General features: G+C 38.4%; 2 protein-coding genes across 2 annotated transcripts; both read left to right on the top strand.

Moving 5' to 3' along the window:
* The first annotated feature begins 387 nt into the window (after positions 1 to 387).
* ppil3 (peptidylprolyl isomerase (cyclophilin)-like 3) lies at positions 388 to 6,826 on the top strand. Its single transcript, XM_080432795.1, has 6 exons — positions 388 to 418; positions 565 to 639; positions 2,710 to 2,803; positions 3,494 to 3,561; positions 6,180 to 6,298; positions 6,423 to 6,826. The coding sequence occupies exons 1-6, from the start codon at positions 416 to 418 to the stop codon at positions 6,547 to 6,549; spliced, it is 486 nt and encodes a 161-aa protein (XP_080288921.1). The 5' UTR covers positions 388 to 415; the 3' UTR covers positions 6,550 to 6,826.
* Positions 6,827 to 9,256: 2,430 nt separating this feature from the next.
* Positions 9,257 to 17,283, top strand: LOC308088056 (3-oxoacyl-[acyl-carrier-protein] reductase FabG). The gene is made up of 8 exons (XM_080432402.1): positions 9,257 to 9,326; positions 10,470 to 10,640; positions 11,385 to 11,563; positions 13,274 to 13,367; positions 13,813 to 13,882; positions 13,986 to 14,022; positions 15,578 to 15,641; positions 16,912 to 17,283. The coding sequence occupies exons 1-8, from the start codon at positions 9,300 to 9,302 to the stop codon at positions 17,068 to 17,070; spliced, it is 801 nt and encodes a 266-aa protein (XP_080288528.1). The 5' UTR covers positions 9,257 to 9,299; the 3' UTR covers positions 17,071 to 17,283.
* Positions 17,284 to 17,397: the final 114 nt, after the last annotated feature.

Raw genomic sequence — 17,397 nt, 5'->3', positions numbered from 1 at the left:
TGCCTTGTATGTAACTAATGGTTTCAAATAATTACAGTAGTACAGTAAAAATTACAATATTTGATATTATAAATATTGTTATCTGATATGTGGAGTAGAACTTCTACTCCACATATCAGGAGACATGTATAACTCAGAGGCAAATATTGTCATTTTTACTATTTCTCCTAGAAGTAGGAAATATTGAAAAATGGACATACATTTTACGTTTTTATTCAGGGCAAACTATTATGATACTATGGGGGTGGCAGCAACATTTCGATCAACATTATCAATACAAAAAATAAATATATCATTCCAACAGCACAGCAACAACAGCAATCATGTCTTTCGCCCAAGTGGAACCAAAGCTTTGGATTCATCGTTCCTAGACGGACTCAATTCGTCAGCGCACTCAAGCGGCATCAACTTGAAAATGGTAACTTGCTCAGTGTTTATGTATGATTATTATTATTATTAGTTGCTAAATAGCTGTGGTTACGTGAAATAAATAACAACAACAAAACAATGATAAAATACTGTGTCTAACATAATGCAACGCTTTCATTGTGTAACTGATTCCAGGCGGTCACACTGCACACTGATCTGGGAGAAATAAAGATCGAGCTGTTCTGTGAACGAACCCCTAAAGCATGTGAGGTGAGTGGAAGATACATAGATACAGTGGTGGAAAAAGTACTCAAATTATTTACTTAAGTAAAAGTACCAATACTGCAATATAAAAATACTCTGTTACAAGTAAAAGTCCAGAATTAAAAATGTAATTGTGTAAAAGTACAAAAGTATTGGCATAAAAATGTACTTAAAGTACCAAAAGTAAAAGTACTAAATATTTGAAAATAGCCGATCTACAAGCTCACAACGCGTCGCGATGCGACGCGTTGTGAGCTTGTAGATCTGCTATTTTCAAATAGCCTATGTATAAAATAGGGCTAAAGTGGTTAATGTATGTTTCATTATATCATAGTTTATATCTGAAAAGTAACTAGTAACTAAATTTTTCGAAGAATTGTAGTGGAGTAAAAGTAAAAGTATTGGAAATTGGAAATACTCAAGTAAAGTGCAAATACCTCAACATTGTACTTAAATACAGTACTTGAGTAAATGTACTTAGTTACTTTCCACCACTGCATAGATAAGATCACTATTGTATTTAAAGGTCTGTTTAAACGCATTACTGTAAAGTTTGTAAACTGTAGCCCTCTGAAGACTAGGGTGACAGGTTATTGTTAAAATATCAGAATATAGAGCCATTTCCTGTTACACTAAACCACTTCAAGCCCATATGGGTAACTGGAGTCCCACAGGGCTCTATTCTAGTGTATGTTCTGTTATTGTGGGGACAGCTTTAGCTGAAAAAAGAAAGCTTTCCCCACAATACCGATGCTGGGGTTTAAGTGGTTAAAGTGTTGAATAGGAAATAGCTCTATTCTGATAAGAATAATTTATATTGTGGTTGTTTAGTAACAGTGGTCTCCAGGTTTTTAGCAACCAGGAAATACATTTTCAGAACAGGGATAGCCCTAGAATGGCTGTGATATTACACACATTTCATGCATTTCAGATACACAGCCATAGATCACTACTATATACCCACCCGGGTAGTAGACTGATCGCGGCGGCGTTTAAACTTGTAGCGCTGCGTGTGTGTGTGTACTCACCCAATAATTCATTGCTGTGACTTGGAGTCAGATATTGTCCACTAGTTTCATATCCATTTGAATGTTCTGGTAGAAAACGTGTGTTCAGTCAAATATCCCCACTTCTCCACGAGCTGCACACGTCACAGACGACATTCTCTGCCCACGACGGGGCCCGAAATGATTGCTGGACTGAACATGTGAAAACTTCCTTTGGGGAGCTCAAATGTATGGGGCACACAATTGAGTGTGATTAATTGCCCGATTACAACACACCTGTCAATTATGTGCCCCATATGTGCTCCCCAAAGGAGGTTTTCATATGTTCAGTCCAGTCCAGCAGCAATCATTTCGAATGTTGTCCGTGTGCAGCTCGTGGAAAAGTGGAGATATTTGATTAAACACATGTTTTCTGCCAGAACTTTCAAATGTATATGAAACTAAAGGACAATATCTGACTCCCAAGTGGCAGGAATTAATTATTGGGTGAGCACACACTCAGTAGTGCTACAAGTTTAAATACAGTCTGCTACCCGGGCGGCCATGATAGGAGTGATCTACGGCTGTGTATCTGGAATGCATGACATGTATGTAATATCACTCGTCGCTTGGCTAGTCGGGGATACCTATTTCATCCAATCAGTAGAGAGAGAACTCTTACAGGATGAACAAGTGAAATTGGAAGTGATGAAATTAGACAGACAGACAATACTGACTGACAGACAAAACACTATACTATTTACTAATGCAGGGGTCTTCAACAGGGGGTCCGGGACCCCTAGGGGGTCCTCAGAGTTAATACAGGGGGTCCGCCAAATCTTTGTGTGATATGATTTTTTATTTTACATTAACCACTTGAACCCTAGCGTCCCTTTTCTGAGGAGAACTTTAGCCAAAAATAGCAGATCTACAAGATAGCAGATCTACAAGCTCACAACAACGCCTCAGATCTACAAGCTATCGACGTATCGCAATGCGGTGTGTTGATAGCTTGTAGATCTGGTACTTTTGGCGAGCAACACAGTTGTACTAATATAATGGGTATAATGAAATGTTTTTTTGTCAACAGAACTTTCTTGCCCTGTGCGGCAGTGGATTCTACGTTGGCAGCGTCTTTCACAGAAATATCAAAGGTTTCATGGTTCAAACTGGAGACCCTACAGGTAATGTGCAATTATGGATCTATCATCTGTCTCTAGGGCTGTCACGATTATGACATTTTACTTGACGATTAATTGTCATACAAATAATTTCGATGAACAATTTAATTGGGTGGCTTTTTAGGGCTTGTAAACAAAAGTTGCACGGTTGCAGATATGACAAAAACTTAAATACACAAAGAAATGACCGACAACAATAATAAAATAAAAAAATAAATTATGACCAAAATGATATTTGATGTTAAAATGTGTTGCTATACAGTGGAAATAGCAGATCTACAAGCTCACAACGCATCACATGGTGACACGTTGTGAGCTTGTAGATATGCTATTTCCGAAAATGTTTAAAAATGTATGAACCTTTCTCAACATGGAAACGATTATGAGGATTATGCTAAATAATTGCGATTATCTCAAATAATTGTGATTAGGCGATTATGTAATAATTGTGACAGGTCTATTATCTGTCTCTATCACACACGTGTTCATCACTTCTATCCAAGTTCTTTTTCTTGCAGCATTTTGTACACAACAAAAAAATGAAAAGAATGATCCTGCACATACTTTTTTACAATGTGTGACTATTGTGACCTCAGCCCTTATAATTAATCTGTATGTGTGTAGAATATCTGACTGTATTGACTGTATATTTATTAGTTTCCTGTATTTGATTTTTTTATTTTTATTACCTAGGTACTGGAAAAGGAGGAACAAGTATATGGGGACGCAAATTTGAAGACGAGTTCAGTGAACACTTAAAAGTGAGTCCCACGTTGGGTCTGTGTAAGGGCAGGTACACACTGTAGGACTTTTAAAGTGGTCGGGGGTCGTCTGATCGTTAAGCATTTCACACTACAGGAGTTTATTTCTTGAAATCGGCTGTCGTATATCGTTGTGGTTTTCACCCTATAGATTGATCCCCGACCAGGGATTACACACTGTAGGATAGTTCACTAGGATGCTGTCCAGAGTCAGACCCAATACATACATGTATTTGTTTTTATTCCAATTCATTTTAATCGACGTCTCCCGTGATATATCTCCCTCTCCCTCTCCCTCCCTCTCTCTCGTAAGAAGCAGTCAGTGTTGCCATGTCCGCGTATTATAAGCGACTTTGGGATTGTTTTTCTGTTGCTTGAAAGTGTAGTTGCTTATTTGGTCTTGTTTCCTAATGTTGTTTGAGCCAGTTGTTCTCAAACATTTTCATGGCAAGGACCCCCAAATTAATATTTGTCCGCAGACCTTCCCCCTTCTGAAGATATGTTGTGCCATAGACCCCCATACAAGATCTGTGTGGATTTGGAAAATATTCCACAATTTTCTCAAGATATTTCTTTGAAAATAGCTGCAACGTGTTGTGAGCTTGTAGATTGGCTATTTATTTCAAATATCCAATGTATTTGTAAATAGGTTTAAAGTGCTCAAGTGGCCTTTTCTTGGGCTTGTTTTAATGTTAACTTAATACAGGACTGGACGGTAATATTGCGGTAGGGACTGTTTATTGTGGTCAGATCCAGCGACGCTCCCTAGCCACGGTGGCTGTAATGTGCTCTCATTGGCTGTAGCGTGCATCTGCTCGCAGAGTGGTCTCAGCTCCTTTCACACTGTATGATATTGTCTGATGTCCTGTCTGCGACAGAGACGAATAACTAACTTGGTAGTTATTTGAAAACGGTCGGAAAGCCGTCGCAGAGCGGATGATCGCAGCCAGATCGGCTCGCAGAGCCTTTCACACACAGCGAGCATTATCTCGCCAATCAAAGGCCGATCTGCGTCAGATCGGGAGGTTTTGTCGGCGAGCTCCAAAAAAGGTCGCCGACAGCATTATCGGACCAAATATCCTGTAGTGTGTACCTGCCTTTAGTCATACTAAACGTTATGTGCGGGGACAGTTCTGGAATCTCCCCAGTTAAACTATAACTGGGGGGCTGCATCTATCGGTCATTTTCCTAGCGATTATTGTTTATTTTTTTAGAACTTAATTTACGACAGTGGTTCTCAAACCTTTTCACGTGAAGGACCCCCAAAATTATATGTATTTGACTGCAGACCTCCCATCTCAAAAATATTTCGTGCCAGAAGCAAAGATTTGAGTACAAAATGTTTGCTTAAAAAACATATATATATATATTCAAATTTTGAAAAAAAATAGCAGATCTACAAGCTCATAGCGCGGACGTTTTGAATAGCCAAGGACCCCACTTTGAGAACCTCCTGTCAGATTTGAAACAGCTTGGGACCTTTGCTTTCTCTTTCAAACGCTCACCCCCACTCATTTTCTCAGCGCAAGACTGTCCCCATAATGGCTGAATGGCCGTTTTGATCCTTATATTTGTACACAAAGCCAGCTGCTACCTGTCCCCTTGATGTGATAGCAAAGCCGAAACAGCCTGCCAGTTAGTAGCTAAGTGTGTCTCACTTTGTTTGCCCATAGACTGTTGCTTGTGCTTGTGAAATGCTTGGATATATATATGAGGGATGGATGGGGAGCCAGGGTACGGTGCTGCAGGGGATGGGAAGAATTGGCTGGGTTTGAAACATAAATCAATGCAGGTGTGCACACATGACTCAACCTTTAAAATAGCCTCTCAGTGGGTGCAGGGTCTTGAAAGATGAAGTAGTACAGAGAGAGAGAAACCAGCACACGCATGCTTTACTGTAGCTAATGCATTAGGCAGCCAACGCAAGCAGCATATTAACTCTCTCAGTGCCAAGCCCCGAGTTATCCGGAGTTTTTTCTGAATGCCCTCAGTGCCAGAACAAAAAATCCTGAGTTAAAAAATAACTTTTTTATTTTTTATTTTTTTATTTTTTTTATTCAGAACCCAAGATATCATTATTTGAAGATTTGCAGCTCCATCCACTCTTTGTTTAACCCATTAAGACCTGAAGCGATTTTAAAAAAAAATCGAAATCCTATTTTCAAGAATAGCAGATCTACAAGCTCATAGCGCGGCACTCGGTGCCGCGCTATGAGCTTGTATATCTGCTATTTTTGAATAGCCAAAGAAATCTAAAGTGACACAGATGCGTTCCAGGTATCAATGGGTTAACTTATAACTGAAAAAGGCTGTATCTCGCTTCCTAAGCACTTTTTTTTTACTTTGAAAAAAAAAAGAATTGCTGGCAGTTTAGAGAACATTTCATTGGCACTGAGAGAGTTAAATGAAAATTAACACTTTTAGCATACAGCCATCATGTGGATCTTAGTGTCTTACTACATACATACATACATCACATATGCAAACACACACACAGACACAGACACAGACACAGACACACACACACACACACACACACACACACACACACACACACACACACACACACATGCAAGTCATTTATCTTTATGTTTGACAACATCACTTCTCTTTTTCAGCATAATGTCAGAGGAGTGGTGTCGATGGCAAACAATGGACCCAACACAAATGGCTCCCAGTTTTTCTTCACCTACGCCAAGCAGCCCCATCTGGATATGAAGTACACTGTCTTTGGAAAGTATGGAACCTAGTAGTTATCATGCCCATTAAATTATCATTTGTGTTGATTTAGAAACAAACCCCACATTTCATAATGATCTCATTCAGTTTGATATTGTGAACTAAATGTAATCTCATCATAGGATCATAGATGGCTTGGAGACGCTGGATGAGCTGGAGAAACTGCCGGTCAATGAAAAGACGTTCCGGCCTACAACTGAAACTCGGATAAAGGACGTGACAATTCACGCAAACCCTTTCGCTGGATAGACGCCACGATGTTCGTGTGTGCTGATATTCCTTCAACTCACTGGCATGATGGACTACTGATGTTCTGAAATGGCCTTGGTGAAACATGTCCCTAGCATTTATTGTGATTTTATACACACTGCCATTCTTTGTTAAAATGTTTGCATAACGTGTTAAATCGATTAAATTCACGCTTTTCTATATCACAGCAAGATTTCATTTTTTCCCTGTATAATCTCTATTCTACTGGCTGTGTTCATTTACAGATAATGTTTTGTCAAAGTAAGGTTTTTATGCTTATTTTGTATTATAACTGTGTATAATTTAAACATGTTCCACATGTACTGTAGAAAAGAAGCATTACAATAATTGACATATTCCTATGGCGTGGCTCTGCAGGAGGCTAGCCGTCTTGTGTGCACTTTTCACAGGTTATACTTTTTGAAATATTTTACTTACATTTGTATAACGTAAGTCTCAGGTCCGGCTGAAACCTTGCCCAATTTTGGAGACAAATGTATATCAGTGGTTCTCAAACTTCTTCATGTGGACCCCCAAAATGATATGTATTTGGCTGCGGATCCCAATCAAAAAATATTTAGTTAGAAATGTTCGAGAGAAAAAAAAAAGAGAAGGTTTTTCTAAAATAAATCTACAAGCTCAGCATGGCACGAAGTGACACGCTGTACATTTGAGCTTGTACATTTGCTTTTTTTTAATAGCCAAAGTATAAAATATTGTAATAGTGATTCAAATGACGGTATCTAATTTTCCTTGGTACCCCCCTGGGGGTCCCCGGACCCCACTTTGAGAACCAATGCTGTATTTCATGTACGCTGTTTGTGTGTAAGGCTTAAGAAACTTCCCCCCCCCTCTGTCTTTTTGCCTTGTTTTACGACCCTGGATACAGCAGCAGACACAAACACATGAATATTTCCTTTGGGCTGTTAGTTCACAAAGGAGCACAAACAGAGCAGAGCTATGGAGAGGGAAAGACATACATCTATTGATAAGACCGTAGTAAAAGTCACATCCTTTTTGCAAGAAACGGCATTTTGCAATTTCGGGTTTAAGATAGATAGACCTTTATTGATCCCTGTGGGGAGATTCAGGTGTCAAAGCAGCACTGCAGGAGGGATGAAATGGCACAGTTACTGGTTAGAGTAGAGATACAACTCAAATAAAAAATGTAAGATGAAAGTAAAAGCAAGATAACAGGATGTTTGGGCATGGTCTAATGGTCTTGGTGCGGTGGTGGAGTTAAGAAAACAAATAATTCAGACTGAGTTCACACAAACAAAACAACTATCTTCTGTGGTGTTTCACCCTCAGTGTGAGAGTTGGCACAGTGAACCAACAAACTGGTTCCAACAAGGTGGTCATCTGTTCCTGCTGAGATAAGATAGATACGATAACGTCTGTTTTTTCTCCGTAAATTAATACGCTACGTGATCATACTACAGAGTCACAAAAGCATCAAAAAGTAGCAGATCTCACAAGCTCGAAGCGATGCGTTTTGAGCTTGAAGATCTGCTACTTTTGAATTTGAATCACTGAAAAGTAACAGTTTTGGACAAGTTTCCACCCAACAGATGATACGATAGATAGATAGGTTAGATAGAATATCAGTCATATTGATAAAAGCAAAAGTAAGATAAACAGGGTGGCATTGCATGGTCTAGACTAGAGCAATATTTTGTGGCAGGGAGTGGACCCCCATAGCCTACAGAATTTGTTGTTAAAATGTTTCAAAAATATTCACAATTTGTATAAAAAAAATAAAAAAGTAATCTGGATGTTGGGGTATGGCCGTATGGGTGAGGAAGAATAAGCCCTGGCCTGGGGCATGGCTGGGCTCTGGGCTGCATACTGCTAAGTCACTGTGACTGCAGTAGAGTGGTCATCTCACAGTCAGGTCATTGACTTGCACAGCATGATGTCACACCAACTCTCTCTCTCTCTTTCTCTTTCTCTCTCTCTCTCTCTCTCTCTCTCTCTCTCTCTCTCTCTCTCTCTCTCTCTCTCTCTCTCTCAGAACTGGGCACTACTTCTGAACTGGGCCCATTCATTCCCCGTTTTACATTTACATCCCAATCCTAATCACCCATTCTCCTCCCATGAGGCCCACTTTGAAACAGTGCCCAGTATTCTATAATTAAAGGTAGGGTAAGTGATATTTTTTGGTTAAAACAAAAAGTATTTTGTTAAAAGGTTAAAATACTATATTCTGATAGTAATCATTGCTATAGAGTGTTTGTTCAGTAACAGATGTCTCCCTGTCTCTCCAGCTCTTTAATAAACAGAAAATACATTTTTCGGTAGGTGTCAAAATCTCAGCCAATCAGGAGAAAGTACCCATTTTTAAGCTTAATTTGTATAGTGTTCCAGTTAAAATTTTGTCTGCTCATTTCTTAGTGTCATCACTTCCAATTTCACTTGTTTAATCTGTATCCTGATTGAGTTCTCTGTCCTGGTTGGATAAAATTGGAAATGAAACTACAAAAAAAAAAAAAAAACTACAAAAAAAAAATTCTGTTTTATAAAGAGCTGGAGAGACATGGAGACTCTTTATATGGACAGGACACTCTATAGTAACGAGCACTATCAGAACATAGACCCATTTTGCAATTATTTGAAACTTTGCAAATCACTTACACTACCTTTAAAACATTCACGGTCGCAGTTTCATCGCGTCATTGCTTGCGTACAAACAGTGGGACAACTTGTACAGTAGCCGGGTTGTTGTGAGGTTAACCAACTGTGTGACAGACATGGCCACGTCGGACAGCGCTTTTAAAGTAAGATTATTTTATTATTATCTTCCTGCCGGTTAAGCTGCCATCATGTTTGACAACATTGATCAGTGTTCTGTATGACTGATGATCATCAAACACGAAAAACACCGACATGTTTTTACTGTGGTTCATTCATCACTGTTAGCAGTGGTGGAAAGTAACTAAGTACATTTACTCAAGTACTGTACTTAAGTACAATTTTGAGGTATTTGTACTTTACTTGAGTATTTCCAATTTCCAATACTTTTACTTCTACTCCACTACATCTCAGAGGCAAACATTGTACTTTTACTCCACTACATTTACTTGAAAACTTTAGTTACTAGTTACTTTTCAGATATAAACTATGATATAATGAAACCTACATTAACCACTTTAAACCTATTTTGTACCTAGGCTATTTGAAAATAGCAGATCGTTGTGAGCTTGTAGATCGGCTATTTTCAAATATTTAGTACTTTTACTTTTGGTACTTTAAGTACATTTTGATGCCAATACTTTTGTACTTTTACTCAAGTAAATTTTTAATTCTGGACTTTTACTTGTAACAGAGTATTTTTATATTGCAGTACTTAAGTAAAGAATTTGAGTACTTTTTCCACCACTGACTGTTAGTACCAGATGCTTCTGGATTGGGTGACATTCGCAGTCTATTGTATATTTCCAGTGGTGGAAAAAGTACTCACATGTTTTTACTTAAGTAAAAGTATCAATACTACAATGTAGAAAAACTGCTACAAGTAAAAGTCTGGAATTCAAAATGTACTGTGTTTGGCATCAAAGTAGAAATTACTCATTATGCAGAATGTCCCATTTCCCCAAGTTTTCAAATGTATTAAAAAATCTTTTGAAAATGCAATGCATAGTGACCTTGTAGATCTGCTATTTTGAAATGGTCGAAATGTATAGTTGGGCTGAAGTGGGTAATGTATGTTTTGTAATAATAATCCAAATCTAAAAAAGTAACTTAAGTTTTCAAATAATTGTAGTGGAGTAAAAAGTACAAGATGTGCCTCTGAGATGTAGTGGAGTAGATGTAAAAGTACAGAAAATTTAAAATACTCCAGTAAAGTAAAAAAAAAAATACCTCAAAATTGCAGTACTTGCGTAAATGTACTTAGTTACTTTCCACCACTATATTTCCAGGTGTCCTCTTTGAATGGCAAGGTGGCATTGATCACAGGTGCCAGCTCGGGCATCGGCGCGGGGGCCAGCATCATGTTTGCTAAACTCGGTGCCCAGCTGGCACTGAACGGGCGAGACCTGGACAACCTGGCCAAGGTGGCGAAGGAATGCACCGAGGCGGGGGCACCGGAGGTAGGCCTTTATTATGCCCCAAAACTCTGATCCGTTGTTAACCCATTACGACCTGAGGCGATTCTTAAAAATGTTTCCTAAATCCTAACAGTTTTTTTTTTTTAAACTAAAGAAAAGAAATTTCAAGATTTTTCAAAAATAGCAGATCTACAAGCTCATAGCGCGGCACTCGGTGCCGCGCTATGAGCTTGTATATCTGCTATTTTTGAATAGCCAAAGAATTCTAAAGTGACACAATAGTCGCAGTTCAGTCGCAGTTCAGTCGCAGTTCAGTCGCAGTTCTGCAGTATTTGACCGTTATGTCTATTGCATTTGAAAGACTGATATGCTCTTGTATGAAAGACTGATATGGCTCTTTTATGTATTGATTATTGCTTATGCATTAATAAGAATTATTATTATATCATATAAATAAATAAAGAACAACAACAGCAAATCATGGCATTCGGTTTACACACATTTGCAATCACACCACGGACCACAATGGGAATAAACTCAACCTTTTTTGTGTTTAATCTTTTTGACAGATATGAACAAATATAGGGCCATGTATAATGCATTTATGACAATAAAAACGTCAATTAATCAGTCAAACTCTTGCTATCATTATCATCTTGATATTATTCAAAACAGCAGTGAATTATCCTTGGGAGGAAAAATAATAGTGGTTCAGTATTGCAGGTGATCTTTTTCCTGCACGAACTGTCACCAAAAAAATGTCTTGTGTTGTGTGTGATTGTCCAGCCCTTGCTTGTCCCAGGAGACCTGACTAACGAGGACGCCGTGAAGAAGACTGTCCGGGACACCATCGCCCGCTTCGGACGCTTGGACGTGCTGGTCAACAGCGCTGGCATCCTGGCCATGGGCTCCATCGAGACGGAAGATATTTCTCAGTATGACAAGGTCATGAACGTCAATGTCAGGTGGGCAGACGCTGCACACTAGGGCTGGCCGGGCGATGTGGACAGAATCAGATATAACAACATTGTTGTTGTGGAATAAGTACTCATATTTTTTTACTTAAGTAAAAGTATCAATACTGCAATGTAGAAATACTAGTAAAAGTCCGGAATTCAAAATTTACTTGAGTAAAAGTTCAGAAATATTAGTATAAACATGTACTTAAAAGGCAAGACCACTTTGGTAGAGGTCTGGGTTGTGTAGTTACCTTGCCATGGTGTAACTCCAAAGGTGGACAAGAAATAAAAAAATATTGCTCCATTGATTAGAAATTGATAATTCTAAATATGCTCCTCATTGACTTACATTGTACGGTGAAACAGCTCTCAAAGTCACTCTTTTAGCACGTAAACGGACGCAAACAGAGCTGATTCAGAGAATATAGAACATCACCAAACCAAGTACTGTTTTATTTTTTTATAACAATGTCAACTTCCTGTTGATTTTACTATTTGAAGATCCGGATCCGCGGATCCAGTCCGGGTTTTCTTCTACATAAAAATAGCAAAATCAACAGGAAGTTAACATTTTTATTAAAAAAACAAACAGTACTGGGTTTGGTGATGTTCTATATTGTCTGAATCAACTTTGTTTGCGTCGGTTTATGTGCTAAAAGAGTGACTTTGAGAGCTGTTTCAGCGTACGTCAATGTAAGTCAATGAGGAGCATATTTTCAAATTTCTAATCAATGGAGCAATTCTTTTTGATTTCTTGTCCACCTTTGGAGTTACATAATGGCAAGGTAACTACACAACCCAAACCTCTAACAAAGTGGTCTTGCCCTTTAAAGTACCAAAAGTAGAAAGTACTCATTATGCAGAATGTCCCATTTCACAAGCTTTCAATTGTATAAAAATATTTTTTTTAATATAGCAAGCTATTGAAAAATAGCAATGCGAGTTTGCGACGCATTGTGAGCTTGTAGATCTGCTATTTTCATATGGCCAAAATGTATATAAGGCTGAAGTGGTTAATGTATGTTTTGTAATAATAATCAAAGTAAAAAGTACAATATTTGGAGTAGAAGTAATTGAAAATTGTAAACACTCCAGTAAAGTACAAATTCCTCAAAAGTGTACTTAAGTACAGTACTTGAGTAAATGTACTTAGTTACTTTACACCACTGCTAAATACCTCAATGTCGATATTTGTCACTGTATTGTGGGGATGACTAGGTGCATTTACACAATATTTACACAGTGAGATAGAACAGCCCCGAACAGTCAGATAAGTACAGAAAATTACCTCACTTTACTGCAGCCTTTAAAACACCAGGAAAACACGACACTTATACCATATCCCAGATGATATCTATATCTAGTCTCATATCACGATGTCATTATAATACCAATATCATCTCTGTCCAAAACTGTTACTTTTCATGATTCAAATTAAAAAATAGCAAAAGTAGCAGCTCTACAAGCTCAAAACGCGTCGCTTCTCGCTGTGTTTCGAGCTTGTGGATCTGCTACTTTTGATGCTTTTGTGACGCAGACAGACCTACTGCAGATCATAATCAATACGTCTGAAACTTTTGCTGTGTAGTACACACTTCCTGTTCACCACTCAATACTTTATAACCATGCTTTAAATAACTGTTCTTCATACCATGTATATTTCTCTTGGCTCTTTTTTTTCCAGTGAGGGTAATTCTTTATTCTTTTATGATCCAGATCTGTTTATCAACTGACACAACTCTGTGTGCCTCATTTGATCAAGACCAAGGGCTCCATCATCAACGTATCTAGTGTCAACGGACAAAGATCAGTGGGTATCATGATTTTCATGAATTAATTTGTGTGTTGCCTTAATACGGCTGGGCGATTTGGAGAAAACCAAATATCGCATATCGACAAATTTGTGACAATGCCCCCCCCCCCCCCATAAAATAAATAAATAAATAATAGAGATAGCAACATTAGCCAGTCTACAAACTCAGAATGCATTAATTGTGACTCGTTGCGAGCTTGTATGATCTATTTTCAAAAGTGTTTTCTCCCTGTTTTTTAAAAGTATAAAATAAGACTCAAATGATTAAAACCAGGAAAAGTCAACACATCCAAAATCCCAGTTGATATCTAGTCTCATGTCACAATATTGATATATAATATTGATATATTGCCCAGCCCTACCCACACATGAATGTTGGATACCCCTGAGTTGCATTTGTAAAGAATAACGATGTGTGATAATTTTGTTTTTCTTGACACAGTTCCCTGGGGTCCTTGCCTATTGCATGTCAAAGGCAGCCATTGACCAATTCACACGTTGTGTAGCACTCGGTGAGTGAACCCAGTTTGTTTTTGTAAATTCCAAGTTTTTTTATTGGTGAAGTTCAAATGAATGCATGGGGAAGTCAATTCATACAACTGCTTAATTTTTCAGAGCTGGCACCGAAGCAAGTGAGGGTGAACTCTGTTTGGTAAGTGCTATCAATATTTGATGGTGACACAAAAGCCAAGCTTGTTCAACACATCCACTGTCATACAAACCGGAGGGAAAACTGCTCACGTTGTGTTAGAGAGCACATCATTATTTAACCACTCTAACCCTCCCCTGATGTCTCTATTTTCGGCATGTCATTATAGATGAACTCAAACTGACACGAGATTTTCTAAAAACATTAAACCTTTCTTTTTTTTAAGCCATTCAATCCAGTAAAGCAGAGGTCTTCAACAGGGGGTCCGCGACCCCTAGGGGGTCCGCGGAGGTACTGCAGGGGGTCCGCGAAATTGTTGTTTGATTAAACAATATTTTTGTTCGAAAAAAAATTTAACTTTTTTTTCTTCTTTTCTTCCCCAAAATGTCAAATTGTCTTTAAACATAACATGAATCCATAGCAAACAGATAAATGGAGGCACAATGCACAATAACATGGTATGTTTATACATATTTTGTAGAGATTCTTTTATTTTGCACACCTACTGGGGCAGGTGCGTATAGGAGCAGGCAATATAAAACACAATTGTATACATAAATATACAATATATGTGGTAGCCCCCCCTACCCTACGAGGTAGGGGGTCCCTGCTCCATCTCCCCATCAGTTTGGGGGTCCCTGGCCTGAAAAGGTTGAAGACCCCTGCAGTAAAGCATCTGTGTCATCTTAAATGTTAGCTATCTACTGTATGTAGCACATTGGTTCTCAAAGTGGGGTCCTTGGGGGAGTTCCAGGGGGGTCCCCAGAAAAAGTAGCTAATATATCATTTCAACCACTTTAACCATTATTTTATACTTTGGATATCCAAAAATCATGAACATTTGAGCAAATCTTTTAAACATTTAAACATTTTTAATTCACATCTTTGCTTCTAGGGGGTCCCTGGAACTAAATATTTTTGAGATGGGGGTCCGCGGCCAAATACATATAATTTTGGGGGTCCTTGACATGAAAAAGTTTGAGTACCACTGATATAGAGCATCGCAGTTCCCGCCCACTTCCTGGTTTTTCCTGGTGCCGGAAGAAAAAACTCAATGCACTTTTCCCATTGACATTTGCAAAAATATTTATATCTATTAATTTAAGCCTCGAATCAAGCCATCATGACTTGACATGAATCATGACCATAAAACGTTTTTTTCTGTGATTTTTTAAAATTTTATATTTAATTATATGATATACTATATTTAATAAATACCCTTGTTTTGCCGTTTAAAAAAATAATAATCACAGAATCAAACGTTTTATGGTCATGATTCATGTCATGTCATGATGGCTTGATTCGAGGCTTAAATTAATAGATATAAATATGTTTGGAAATGTCAATGGGAAAAATGCATTGAGTTTTTTCTTCCGGCACCCGGAGGGGGCGGGAACTGCGATGCTCTATAGAAACATATAGGTTTCTCAGAAAACTGTTTAGACTTAGAAGACATGTTTAGAATCGGCCAATGGGTTAAGTGGTTAACGATTCAAGGTCAGATTGATAATGACTCCACATTCTCTGTGTTTCTATTTTCTTCACTCCACCTCTTCAGTCCTGGTGTGATCATCACAGATGTCCACAGGAGAGCAGGTCTGGATGAGGAGCAGTATGCTCAGGTATGGTACTATGGTCGTATGTTCTCCACAATGATTATATGATTATATGATGAATATTGAATAAAAACGCCACACGTAAACGCGTGAATGCAGAATAAATGCTCAGTAAATGCTTATGGAGTATTAGTTGTACCGATTGTCTTCTACCCAGTGCGGTACCCTCTACCTTACTATAGAGATATTTCGTGCTCGCTCTGTTAGAGAATGGGGTTCTATTCTATTTTATTAACGGCGCAAACGTTAGGCAAAGTTTGACCATTCTGTGAAGCCGATAGTAGGGTTGGCCAATCAGGAAAGCCGATGCCTACAGATACTGTAGACATTAGTGGGTTTTCACTTCTAGACAAAATGTGTCTGACCACATCACCACCACTTTGCACAACACATCCCCGGGTCATTGGCGACACACGTGGCAATGTTGAAGTCGATCGGTCAGACAGACGGTGCTCGAGCTAAGCCCGGGACAGATACACAGACACACAGGTTTCGAGAATTAATTAATTATGGCTGTCACAATGTCTGAGGAACCATAATAACATACTTTATGTACCCGAACACAATATTAAAAACACCTTGAACCTTGAATTGGCATAATGACTAAAGTGAAAAAAAGATGGATGGGAAAAAAAAAGCCAGCTGTTCAGCGTTTATACTGGATGTTTGCCCCAAAATGATGTTTTCATTTCCCACGGCAGGGCAGCATACTGTGACCTAAACACATCAAAGTAGCACTAAAGAGCAGTGGTGGAAAGTAACTAAGTACATTTACTTAAGTACTGTACTTAAGTATAATTTTGAGGTATTTGTACTTTACTTGAGTATTTCCAATTTCCAATACTTTTACTTCTACTCCACTACATCTCAGAGGCAAATATTGTACTTTTACTCCACTACAATTATTTGAAAACTTTAGTTACTAGTTACTTTTCAGATATAAACTATGATATAATGAAACATACATTAACCACTTTAGCCCTATTTTATACATAGGCTATTTGAAAATAGCAGATCTACAAGCTCACAACGCGTCGCAGCGCGACGCGTTGTGAGCTTGTAGATCGGCTATTTTCAAATATTTAGTACTTTTACTTTTGGTACTTTAAGTACATTTTGATGCCAATACTTTTGTACTTTTACTCGAGTACATTTTTAATTCTGGACTTTTACTTGTAACAGAGTATTTCTATATTGCAGTATTGGTACTTTTACTTAAGTAAAGAATTTGAGTACTTTTTCCACCACTGCTTATTTGACTCTTCCTCCCCACCAGTTTTTAGAGAAGTGCAAGCAGACGCATGCCCTGGGACGACCGGGCGAGGTGGAAGAGGTGGCCCACGCCATCGCCTTCCTGGCGTCCGACGCCGCCAGCTTCATCACGGGGGTCAACCTGCCCATCGACGGGGGCCGCCACGCCATGTGCCCGAGATAACAGCCTGCAACGTTGCCATTACCCCCCCAATGCAGAGATAAAAGCCTGTATGTTACCGATACCTCCCAATACAGAGTCCGAAAACATTCAAACACCACAGTCTACAGTACTTTTGTTTTCCTGTATAAATATGATCCATCCAGACACAGTGGTGGGAAAAGTACTCAAATTCTTTACTTAAGTAAAAGTACCAATACTGCAAAATAAAAATACTCTGTTACAAGTAAAAGTCCAGAATTAAAAATTTACTTGAGTAAAAGTACAAAAGTATTGGCATCAAAATGTACTTAAAGTACCAAAAGTAAAAGTACTAAATATTTGAAAATA

This window comes from Gymnoscopelus braueri (genome assembly GCF_963280865.1).
Source record: "Gymnoscopelus braueri genome assembly, chromosome: 7".
In the NCBI taxonomy this organism is placed as follows: Eukaryota; Metazoa; Chordata; class Actinopteri; order Myctophiformes; family Myctophidae; genus Gymnoscopelus; species Gymnoscopelus braueri.
Note: the sequence above shows the minus strand (reverse complement) of the source record. Positions and strands in the feature narration are given on the sequence as shown.

Excerpts from the sequence above, each read along its gene's own strand:
- LOC308088056 (XM_080432402.1), top strand. The coding sequence starts at position 9,300 with ATGGCCACGTCGGACAGCGCTTTTAAA. Across the intron at positions 10,641-11,384 it reads CCGAGGCGGGGGCACCGGAG|CCCTTGCTTGTCCCAGGAGA; the intron begins GTAGGCCTTTAT and ends GTGATTGTCCAG. Across the intron at positions 15,642-16,911 it reads ATGAGGAGCAGTATGCTCAG|TTTTTAGAGAAGTGCAAGCA; the intron begins GTATGGTACTAT and ends CCTCCCCACCAG.
- ppil3 (XM_080432795.1), top strand. Across the intron at positions 640-2,709 it reads GAACCCCTAAAGCATGTGAG|AACTTTCTTGCCCTGTGCGG; the intron begins GTGAGTGGAAGA and ends TTTTGTCAACAG. Across the intron at positions 6,299-6,422 it reads AAGTACACTGTCTTTGGAAA|GATCATAGATGGCTTGGAGA; the intron begins GTATGGAACCTA and ends ATCTCATCATAG.